Here is a 12,727-nt window from a genome sequence, read left to right as displayed (position 1 = left end):
CCTTGCACGCAGCCGACCCGGGTTCGATTCCCAGCATCCCATATGGTCCCCTTAGCACCGCCAGGAGTAATTCCTGAGTGCAGAGCCAGGAGTGACCCCTGAGCATCGCCGGGTGTGACCCAAAAAGTAAAAAAAATTAAAAAAGAAACTTAAAATAAAAATTCCCTGCCATTCCTTCACTGAATTTCAATCACACACACACACACACACACACACACACACACACACACACACACAGAGACACTACATTCATCCCCATATACTGACAAAAACACTCTCAAGCTTCCTTTCTGAACCCCAAACTATAGGAAGTGTCGGCCTTTCACTTGGGTGGAACTGCCTGTATCAGGCTGACCGTTCCCCCCTCACCTGGCTGTCACATGCTTCACTTCTCTAAACTCTACACACTGTTCTGGTTGCCACCTTCAGAGCCCTGCTCCATTTTTCACCCTGCGTCACAATCTTTTTAGCCCTCGTTCCCTAGCATCTGAAGCACAGTGGAACCCTCTGAGGCTTTCCGAACATATGAGTCACTATAAATAGCAGCAACATCAACTCTCCCATGACACACATAAACACACTACTCATAAGATCTCATGGCATGGTAAAATGGCATGACTACTGTAACAGAATCGTCAGACAAAAACTAACTGCCTCCCCAAGTGCCCCCTGGGCGGACAGTTTAAGGTGACTTCCAGAGAACTGTGTTTCAAAACTGCGGGGTTAATGAAGCCAGACACACCGTGACATGGCCTCATTATTCCTCTGCCACAGCAATGATTTGTACCACACAAAACACAATGTTGCAGAACCAAAATAGTGCCACTCCAAACCCACGGATACCAAAGCATGATTCCTTTCTCCATGGCACTGCCCTCGAGCTGCTGAATGTCCCAGCCTACCGGCATCCGTAACCAGATTAACCTCACCGAGAAATAAAAATCAAGATCAAAAAGAGCATTTCTTATGAAAGAACAAGCCAACCATTCGCTTGTGGGGACTGGACTTGGGGATTCCAACTACTGGCTGCATTCAAGATAAGCAAAGCTAGCGGCTGTATTCCACACAAGAATCTGTGCAGGATACAAGACCTCACCTCTGCCCCTGAAAGTCTTGTTCCCTTGGTAAGGTTCCACCCACTAGCAGCATCTAGGCGGGAACTCACTGGTAACAGATTGTACTTGGACGAGCTCTCCGAAGATGCTATTGGAAGCAACAAACCACGCTGCCAATTAAAGCAAAGGATAAGGAATGGGTATCTCCAAAGAAACGACCAGAGGAACTGCAAGAGTAATACTTAGTGTCCCCAAGAAACTAATCTTTACAAAGTTTCAGTCTATACCATTATTTCCTGAGTAAGAAGAATAAGAAAGCAAGATCTTAAGAAAAGATTTCAGATCCTCAAATAATAATTGCTGAAAGTACTGCTAGGCCATTGTGTAATGTGAATGAAGTTCACACGAACACTTCCACAGAACAGGAAACTAGAACAGAGAGGCTCAATACCGTACTCGGCTTCACTGCTGCTCTGACCAAGGGTTGAAACTAGTCTGGCCAGAACATTTTTCTACACTAGCCAGTGACAGTCAAGGAAATTGCAAGTGCCCCTTCTGCAGAAGCAAACTTTAAGCTTTCCATTTTTCCTAATATAAAAGCCTTTGTTCTAAGACCCAAAGATAAAGTATCTTCCTACTTATATAAGATTTAAAAAAATGGAGAAGATGAAAGCGATAGCATAGTTCTCTTAGTGATTTTGTTCTATATCTTTAAAGGGACAGGATCTGTCTCATTTCACACACATTCCAAACTCCCCTCTCTCCTTGCATACTGACTCATTCTGGGGATAGGCAAATGCCATGTAGAAAACTTGAAGAAATGTTATTTTATTGCATGAAAAGTAAAACTCTTGCTTGAAAACATTTAAAAAATTAAGAAAAAAGCAGAAAGGCACCAGGAAGAATGAGGTCAGAGGAGGGGTGTGCACTGGGAAAATGGGAAGTCAAATGCAAAACACCGAATACTCTTGGCTCTGAGGCCAAGCTGAGCTACTCTTTTATCCGGAAGCATCAAACAAAGGTGGCAGCCCATTTCTCTGCTTCAGTTTCCTGAGTATAACTGGATCACCAACGGGCATCCATTGTTACAGGCCCATAGAACAATGTTCACCAGCATAAATCCACCAGTTCTGGTACACATCCAAAAAGCTAGCACAGACTATCAGCAAGCTGAATGAGTGCGGGCATGCACATAGCTAGACATCAGGTCCCACAAGGGCAAGACATATGTGAGCGGCAGGTAACACCAGCAAGCACTGATGCATGCTCAGGAATGTCAAGAAATATATTACAGATCAAGAGAATATGCTGAACAGGATGTTCTGTTTGTAACTGTGTTTGGTTTGGGGTTTATTTTTTTTTAAAAACCATTTTACACTTCTTCCAGAGTCCCTCCCCAGTTCCTGAGCAGCTTGGGATTCTCCCAGGAATATCCTAGGATTCAAACAAAATCAGTGCAGAGGCACAGAGGTCTCATGGCTGTGGTACCCTGTTTCCACCGCCCCTCTCATCCAGGACCACCTTCCCACCCATCCACTTTCTGGGCAACCCTCAGAGGATGGCAGCTGCTAACTTAGAACAAAAAAAAAAGTGCACCGTGGAGGAGGCAAAAGGATTATTTTTAAGAAAGAGCACAATCTAACTTTTCTCTCCACCACCCACTCCACACCACCTCCTCATTCCCTTGTCTCTCCTACTGCTTGCTCCTCCATTTCACTTTTCTTCCCCAGCCTCGCTGCCTACTGCTCTGTGCATGTACTTCTCACTCAAATTTCCTATTCTGCCTTCATTAGGGACGCGTTCCCTCTGTCCACACAGGCAATATTGGCTCTCTGAGGATGCAGAGTTGCCGTGGCACTCAGAGGGAGAGAACAAATGCAACTGGCTTCCGCCTCAGAACTCCAAATATGAAAGAATCCAAACATGCATGCACTTGTAGAAGCACTGCTTTGATACCAGAGTCAGGGAGGAAAGGAAAAGCATCTCCGTTATCAGCTAAATGAACCCCCTAATTATGCCATCTTCCTGATGTGCCTAAATACTGGAAGATATTTGGCTGCTTCTTATAAGTGCCCTTTACTATTAAATTCTCTGCCTCTTTAATATGCCTTCTGAGGCCGAGCTGCCCAAGTTCTCGGTGGAAGAGTGAGCATTCGGATGTGTGCATAATGAATCCATAAGTCCTGTGGGTCAATTTCTCCCATCAGCTGCAGAATACAAGCAAATCAGCACACTCAGGAATCATCTACCCAGACTAAAATACCAATTTGGCAACAGTTAAAATACTGAGGCAATTCTCAAAATGGGATAATGAAAAGTTAGTACAAGATTTTACATAGCAAGGTAAGAAGAAGAAAGAGGGAAATATAAAGATGCATCATCATCATCATCAGCAGCAGCAGCATCATCATCATCATCATCCCATTGATCGTCAATTTTCTCAAGCGGTCTCAGTAACGTCTCCATTCATCCTAGCCCTGAGATTTTAGAAGCCTCTCTTTACTCGTCCTTCCCAACGGTGCCACAATGGAGGCTCTTTCGGAGTCAGGGGAATGAGATTCATCATTATTATTGGTTTTGGCATATGAACACGCCACAGGGAGCTTGCCAGGCTCTCCCATAAAGATACATGTATAGATAAATATGCATATGTATAGATATAGACATATAGAAAGATATATATTTAAATAATATGTAATAGTGTATATTATTAAATATTTCGGAAGCCAGAGTGATAATAAAATGGATAAGGCATCTGTCTTGCCATTGGTGAACCCGGTTCAATCCCCCGTGCCATACCTGGGTTACTGGCACTGCCAGGAGTGATCCTTGAGCACAAAGCCAGGAAAAAGCCCTGAACACTATGGGTATGACCCCAAAATTAAAAGATCACAGTTAATAGTCTGGAAGAACAAAGACTAAAAGGAGAAGAATGAGTAAATTTAAGATGCAAAGATTGAAAAAAAAAAAAGCAGGTTCATCTATAATGTGAGAGAAATGTCAATGAATAAAATCATGCTTTGGTTAGCAATATTTATTCTCTAAGTTATTCTGAAATATTCATTAAGCACATATTAAGTTATAGGCACTTGCTAGTTGCCAAGGACAAGCTAAACTAGATCCTAGATTTCAGGATGTTTGAAATATAGTAGCAGCATAAAATGAAACTGTAAATTCACAAAACTCAGCTGGTGTGCTGAAATATGTACCTGAAGGGAAAAAGAGCTAAGAAGTAAAAAAAAAAAAAAAGGAACACCATAGAATGTGTATGAGGTAGAGAAATAAGGAAAGGTTCTCCCTGAAGTCACAAAATTTAAAAGCTAAAACATAAAGGGGTGGAAAAAAATGTAACAAGGATGAGATGGCCTTTCCAGAAAAACTGACCTACATGTGCAAAGATGCTGAGGCACAAAAGGTTTGGACACAAAGGAAGTGAAAATTCCATATAACTAAGAAAAAGCATCAAGAAGAAAATAAACACCAAGTAGGAATGGTGAGATACTATGCACTATGTCAAGATATTTCAAAAGAACTAAAAATAAAAATGTTTGCAGTTGTTCTAGAACTGAACCAAAATGTGGAAGCAAAAACTGTAAGGGAGTAGGGCCCAGAGAGTATAGTAGACAGGGCGCTTGCCTTGCATGCAGCTGACATGAGTTTGATCTCCAGCATCCCTTGTGGTCCTCCATGCCACATTGGGAGTGATGACTAAGCACAGATCCAGGTGTAACCATTGAGCACTGCTGGATGTGCACCCCCAAAAATAAAAACCTACAAGGAATAGGCAGATTCAGACATAATTTGAAAGTAGAACCAGAAGTCATCAAAGCATGTGGGGGTGACAGCAATGAAAAGAAAAATCCCACTGAGTTACTCCATTTAAATGTGAAATTTTTCCAAAAGTTGTATCACCTGATGTACTATGAATCCCATGTAGTAATCTGGCCTATGGTACTATCATCAACATCATCATCATCATCATCATCATCATCATCATCATCATCCCACTGATGATCAATTTTCTCTAGCGGTCTCAGTAATGTCTCCATTCATCCTAGCCCTGAGATTTTAGCAGCCTCTCTTTACTCATCCTTCAACATGAATGTTCCACCCAATGGTGCCACATTGGAGGCTCTTTCAGGGTCAGGGGAATGAGACCCATAATTGTTATTGGTTTGGGCATATGAATATGCCAGAGAGAGCTTGCCAGGCTCTCCCATGCAGGCAGGAACCTCTCGGTTAACTTGCCAGGTTCTCCGAGAGGGAGAACTAGGCTATAAGATGTCTTTGGGGAGCTTGCTTTTATAGTCTCTGGATGTTGGACATTGATGGGATTACACGTTGTCAGGGGGAAGTTTCTGGGTGTGGTCGCCTAGCTACTGGAAAATGGGGGATCTGTGTAGAAGAGGCCCAGTCCCGATCCGAGCAGGCTTGGAGATCTCAGCCCCAGGTCCCGCACACGTGGGTTCCTCTGCAGGTTCTTTCATGCATGAGCCTCGTCCAAACGTGTGTAGAGGGGCCTTGAACATGACTGTGGCTGGGCTCTGGAGGTCCTCAGCTGCCAGGGCTCTGCTTGGGGAGGGGAAGGGAAGGAAACTCAACCCACCCACCTCATAAGGGGAAACTCAACCCACCCCCTACGAGGTGAAGACAGCTAGGCACAAGGGGCAAGAAACTCTGGTACTATAAGTAACTCAAATATCCAGGATTCAAGAATCACAGAAATTGTGTGTGATTGTCCTTAAAAGATAGCAATAGTGTAGCAAGTTGGTGTGGCCTCCCATCAGAATTTCATGATAACATGTGCAAAGCCCTGAGTTCAGTCCCTAAAATAATATTAATACCTTTCTCTATCTTGGTGCAACAATTCAAATTTTTAAGTAGAACTGTATCTCATAGACTAGTTACCATGATAAGCAGTCAATGTGATCATTTCTAAAGGAACCTTCCTGTTGAATTGGATGACTCATATTAAATATGTAAAAGGCATAGATTAAAGCACAACTTACAGATGACCAGGAAAATTAACTCTAAAGTACAAATGTATAAATAATTACCTCATGATTATGGAACAAAAGTCTGCTGAATTCCATGAGAAACTGAATATATAATACAAGGCTGTACTTCTCGGGGAGGAGAGACTGGGGCCCCCAAGAATGGATTGCTTCGTTTCTCTTCTATTCTGCACTCCAGCCAGTCCTCCAAAGACACAGGAAGCAACAGCCCTTGCGTGGTCGTCACACAATATCAGTACTTTTCTGACCAAAGTATAATCTGTTTAACATTGCAAGCCTCAATATGTGGGAGATGGAGGATAGTTAAGATAGCGGAGGGTCCATTTTGACAATACCAGTCAGAAATTATCACTCTGGACAAGAACTGGTGAGTGTTGAAAGTAGGTACCATTCAGCATCTGTATCACAAACCGTAATGTCTAAAATGACAGAGAGAAAGAGAAAGAGAGAGCAGAGAAGTGCTTGCCATAGAGGCAGGAGGGGGTGGAGGAGTGGCTTGAAGGGGTGGGAGGGAAACTGGGGACACTGGTGCTGGGAAATTACACTGGTGGAGGGATGGGTGTTGGATTATTGTATGATTGAAAAGCAATCATGAACAATTTTGTAATGCTCTATCTCACAGTAATTCAATTTAAAAAAGACCTGGATAATCATAAAACTTATTATTTTTTTTAAAATTGGCGCATTTCTCTAAGCGAGCATCTCTTTGTTTTTTAGTTCTTATAATAATGGGATACACTCTGGTTCTTAAATTGCATGAGAAATGATTTGTAACATGTGAAGAGAAAGAGAGATCACACAGCACATAGTAAGTGCATGTATATGTGTGCACACACACACACACTCACACACACACACACAAGAATTTCTGGCTTTGGTTCAGGCAGTGCCAAAACAGACAGAAAATCAAGATAAACAGTAGTAATTTATTTGGGAAGGAGTATTATCTTTTGTTCTTCCAGACTATTAGCTGCAACCTTTTTTGTCTACATTTCAAGGGTTTCTGCCTGAAACAGTCCCCATTAATTTAATCATTCCGTGAAGGACTCCTTTTACCCCCATCATTCCCACTGAAAGCATATCTCTAGTCTCCTACCTCTGATTCTTTAACTTTTACATTTATTCCAATACCCTCAAATTTTAATTTAGTGGTCCAGCTCCAAACTCTCCTCAAAACTTTTATCTTAATTTGGTGTTCTGGCCCAGAAGTGGGAAAAAAAAGAGAGAAAAAGATGACACTACATAATTATTGTTAGTGGATCTCCTAAAATTAGCATGTGTTTGTACTGCTTCATTCTGCAACAGATATTCATTCTTACTTCAGCCACAAAGCGGCCCATATAGGCTAACATCTCCACAACCACCACAAAAGCAACATGCAGATGCACCTACACAGCCCCCGGTGTCACTTGAGCCAGAGGGTATTCTTGGCTCTCCTGCTGGCCTCTGTTCTTAATAGCCACAACCAGTTTAAATGTCACCTACAATTCATTCTACAGATACACAAAATTGTCACCTCTAACTACTGTCTCAAGAGAACCTTTTTGTTTTATCTGGGGCGGGGGCGGGGGGTGCACACCAAAGGCTGTGCTATGGTAGACTCCAGATTCTGAGCTCAGGGATCACTCCTGGCAGGCTTGGGGGATGACATGGGGTGGTGGGATCAAAGCTGGAGCAGCCGTCTGCAAAGCTAATGCCCCTACCTGCTGTACTATCCCTCAGACCCAGTAGAATCTATTTCTATGCAAAAACAAGCATTGCGTTGTTCTTTTTGTTTTGTATTGTCAGTTTGGAGGCCACACTCAACTGTGCTTAGGATTTACTCCTGGCTCTGCGCTTCCAGATTACTCCTGGCAATGCTCAGGATATTGTTTGTAGATCAAACTCAGACGGGCTGCGTTCAAGGCAAGCACCTAAACCACCGTACTAGCAGAGCAGCCCCAGAAATAAACATTTATTTCAAAGAATCATCCCATTTCTAGTGATTTACTAGTGATTACGTTGACTTAATGCTATATGTAACTTTTATTTCTCTAGTCAAAAGGTAGACCACATGACCGACTAAACTATCAACTCTTAACAGATCGCCTCCTAGACAAATCTGCTGTTTCAACAAAACCTACTCTTTTCCGTAGGTTCTACAAGAAGAGTATCTTCACAGGTACAAGAAACAGGAAAAATATCTTCATAGATAGCCTTTCTGAGACATTCCAGTACCAAGTCTTTCTTCCTCACTAGACATACAATATTAAAAAGGAAAGAAAAGAAATAAAGTTTCCATGCTATAAGGCAGAAAGAGGGACTTCAAAAGTACTCACTGAGAGGTTTTAAGATGCTACTGCTGGATTCATCCGCGTTTTCCACATCCGACTTATCCGAGTAGTTCTCCGAGGCTCTCTCCTTTTCCTTCTTTTCTTTGTGCCCTGTCTTCCTCTTGTGTCGCCTCCTTCTCCTGTAGCTCTTCGGCACATGAACCCCAATGTAGATGGTGTGGTGGCCTAAAAGAACACACATGGATCATGAGTCATTTCAAATCACTTTCTCTGCTGCATAGAAATTGCACGAGATCACAGGTCAGATAAAGCTGCCTATGAATTCAATACTATCATACGACATTTACCAAATTAACTCACACTGGAAAAATTAAATTTCCCAATTCTGAATAAGACTGAAACTGCCACATTCAATTACACTTCAGACCAGAGTTTGGAGGCACCGGAACTTGGGGAAAGTTTGCTATCGTTCTACCCAGTTCAACTACTTTTCCTTAGGGAAAAGCAATGAATATTGAGCTAGAAATCAGAATTCCTTGGTTTGCCATCAATTAGTTCAAGGATCTTGAGTCTGCCCCATGAGTACTCTAAGTATCAAGCTGAACATTTATATAATGAGAGGCTTGAGTTGGGTAATCACTAGAGCCCTGCCGTTATCACCATCTATATGTCTATGATTATACTGGTGCTAGAGTAAATACTTATGAATAGGTTGCTGGGGAAAGAGCCCTCACAACAGCAAAAAAAAAATAAAGATTTAATTCAAAGTTCAAAAAGTCACTCTGCAGAGAAGATTTTACATTAAAACTTTTTTTTTCACCCAATCAGCAGAATAGAGATGTAGAACTGGGACAAACTGAGAAAAAATAAGACATATTTGGAGAGAATATTTTAGAAATACTCAAATGTTCACACTAGGAAACAGCTAAAATGAATGTCAGCTCCAGTGCCATTCTCATTTTTCTTTTTTCGTTTCCAAAAGTTTCTAAAAACTGGTTGTTGCAATGATAAAAATAAACCCAGCCCCGCAAAAATTGCCTTGAAGAGAAGGGCATGAGGAAAAAAGATTGTGAAATGCTTTTAGTTCACTAGATGGAACGAGCTGCAAAACTGACAAGTGGTATTATTTTTGCAAAATCTGATAAGACAGGGAAAGGGAACTCAAAGTTCCACATCTTTTTTTTTTCCTTAATTGGGAAACTTTTACTTTCACTTTATGCACAGCATAACTTCTGAAAGCAAGAACTATCATTTCAGAAGTAATGTGAAAAAAAAATGAAGTCCAAATCAGATTAGGCTGCCTCATCGATGAGTTTTCCTTCCTCCTCTGGAATTAGTCCTTGGTGATCACTTGCCGTCACAGTCTCTACCACAGACTACACACAATCCATGTGCACGAAATGCAAAATATAAATTGCTATGAAGTATCTTCATAGTAACTCTCCAGGAATGTCTAAAACTGCCACAATTCACACACACTAATCCTTAAAATTGGAGAGTTATTATAATGACATGCTCTTCAAGAAAGGGGTCCATCTCAGGAACGAGAACCTTCTTCCTGACACTAGAAGTGACGCAAGAGGTATCTAGGTAGTAGCATGAACCTTCCCCATTCACACACACACACACACACACACAAACACAGACACACCACACACATACACACACACATACACACACACACACCACATATACATCAACTCTACTCCACAGCACAGTGAAATTCTTCTTAGAAAATGTGTGCCAATAAGAAATTTATCATGTCTAACCATTTGCAAGCAAATTGTTCTCATGGGAAAGCTGTATTATACAAGGAAGTAGGAAATGTCTCAGAAACAATGTGAATTAAGTAACAGTGTCAATTGTTTCCTCCAGTTACTGAGGGAGACCTGTAACTTTATCTCAAGTCACACAATAAATGTAAGCAAAGCCAACCAATTTCTTTAGAAAGTCAAACACTGGGAGCATGATTGCCTTTCTTCAGAAATTAGTAAATCATTTTTTTAAAAAGAATTGGAAAAAAGTTTTAAACTGTCAAATTAAATATTTTCCACATTTTATTAAAGAATGACAACTAAGCAAAAAAAATTGCAATTTGACTACATTAGCTCAATTGAAGTTATATGGAAAGTATTTTTAAGGCTGGAGAGATAATACAGGGATTACGGTGCTTGTGTTTCATGCTGCCAACGCTGACTTGATTCCTTAGGCACAGAGCCAGGAGAAGCCCCAGCGTCACCAGGTATGCTCCAAAAACCAAAAACAAGAAAAATCAAGAATTTTGAATATATTTATCCAAATCCACACAGTACGTTTGCTAAATCATTTTAAAAGACAGTGTCTTTGAACTAATAGGATTGTAAGTAATAAATCTAGTTATAACATGTTGCTATAAACCAAATAAAAGGGTAACTTTTTAAACTCCTGGAGAAGAATGTTCTATGCCTTATGGACCTAACAGAATTTGTCATTACCACAAAAAAAAAGGTGTCATATTATTCACATCATGATCACAAGTGTCTCTGTCTTATGAACAAGACTCAGGTTCTCATCGCCTCCACCTCAATAGTTATGGTACTGAGCTGAGCAATTCAGAGCTCTCTAGTTCCTGCCTCAGAATCTCCCCCATCACTTTGTCACACTCTTTCACACAAGTGGGAACACTTCTCAGATGACGCTGCATAACGGAACTCAGAGACCAAGCAAAAACACGACTTCTTTGAAGATACCGAAATTTCAGAGACTTCATGAACTTTACCGAGGTTGACTTTCACGTCATAGAAGCTCTTCCTTGAAGGGATCAATTTAATTACTTTTAGGATATTTATAGAGATGTACAAGTATCACAATAATCTCATTTTAGAGCACTTCCACCAAACCAAACAGGTCCCTCATATTCACTTGCAGCCACTCTGTTCCCACTCCCAATCCATGCAATCCTCCGGGTACTGTTTTATACTCGGTTATTATTTTATACCATGATACCCACCTGACTAAAAACTGTGGGTAGCCTTCAGCACAGAACGTTCCTTGAGTGAGGATGATATTGACTTTGCGAGGCACCAGAGCTGTGCAATTAAAAATTCACAGTACCCTCCCTTTTTCTCTCACACATTACTGGCTAGTAAACTCTCCTTTTCTGCCTTATATTTAGAGACAGGAAGCCTACAGGGGCCCAAGGTTAAGAAAACTTTGAGTTACACAGGGATTATGCTCCTTTTTCATCAGTTACTTCTCATCCCATCTCTACTTCAGCTCCTTTACCCAAGAGAAGAAAGTGACAAGTGGGGCCAAAGTATGATTCCTCAAAGTGATGATCAAATAGTTCATGTTGTATATGCTAAATAACAAAAAAAAAACCAATGTACAATAAGCTGGAGGAAAGTTTTCTTACTGCCCCACAGAATGAATATATATCTTTAGTTAGGATCGGTAGAAGTCGTTTACTGATGAAAATACTCTTACTGATAACAATATCAAAAATAGATCTCATGCCTCCGGACCCCAAAGTCACATCCAATTAAAAAAAAATATGAAAAGAAGTGAAATTAACTTCAGCTGTATCACTATATCTAAAATTTTAGAATTCCTGGAGCGTGCGGCCACAAATGCGACATCGCATACTCGACACCACTGATGTACCAAGACAAGGGTTTAATGGCTCCAGGTGAAATAAAACAATCTTCACATACTTTCCTCTAAGGAAATTGTTTGGATCACTTTTAGCGGATTACACATAACAGGCAATACAAATAAGTGATTTAGGTCCTGCTTTGGGGGCAGGTTTTGAGGGTCGGGGTAAAACATTCTAAATACGGTGGTGGGACAGTGTAATGGTGGTGGGATCGGTGTTGTAATATTAAATGTAATAAATTATTGTGAACAATTTTATAAGATTTTATAAATTTTACCACAATTTTATCAAAAGTATTTGATCATCACTTTGAGGAATCATGCTTGGCCCCACTTACCACTTTCTTCTCTTGGGTAAAGGAGCTGAAGTGGAGATGGGATGAGAAGTAACTGATGAAACTGGAGTATAATCCCTGTGCAACTCAAACTTTATTTAACCTTGGGACCATCTAGGATTCCTATCTCTAAACCTAAGGCAGAAAGGGGGAGTTTTCTAACCAGTAAGAATTTTAAGGACTGGAGCGATAGCACAGTAGGTAGGGCATTTGCCTTTCACGCAGCTGACCAGGGTTCGATTCCTCCATCCCTCTCAGAGAGCCTGGCAAGCTACGGAGAGTATCCCGCCCCAAGGCAGAGCCTGGCAAGCTACCCATGATGTATTTGATATGCCAAAAAACAGTAACAAAAAATCTTACAATGGAGATGTTACTGGTGCCTGCTTGAGCAAATCGATGAACAATGGGACAACAGT

General features: G+C 41.1%; 1 protein-coding gene across 3 annotated transcripts in view; it reads right to left on the bottom strand.

The window, feature by feature from the left end:
* Positions 1–12,727, bottom strand: part of SLC4A4 (solute carrier family 4 member 4) — a 389,797-nt gene that overhangs the window by 296,250 nt on the left and 80,820 nt on the right. For all 3 annotated transcript variants that reach the window (XM_055140936.1, XM_004617877.2, XM_004617876.2), the window contains one exon: positions 8,389–8,568. In XM_055140936.1, coding sequence (XP_054996911.1) covers positions 8,389–8,568 — 180 coding nt within the window. The remainder of the gene's footprint in view (positions 1–8,388; positions 8,569–12,727) is intronic.

Source organism: Sorex araneus, chromosome 5 (genome assembly GCF_027595985.1).
Source record: "Sorex araneus isolate mSorAra2 chromosome 5, mSorAra2.pri, whole genome shotgun sequence".
Classification (NCBI taxonomy): Eukaryota; Metazoa; Chordata; class Mammalia; order Eulipotyphla; family Soricidae; genus Sorex; species Sorex araneus.
The sequence above is the reverse complement of the archived record's forward strand: the minus strand, read 5'-3'. Positions and strand labels throughout refer to the sequence as shown.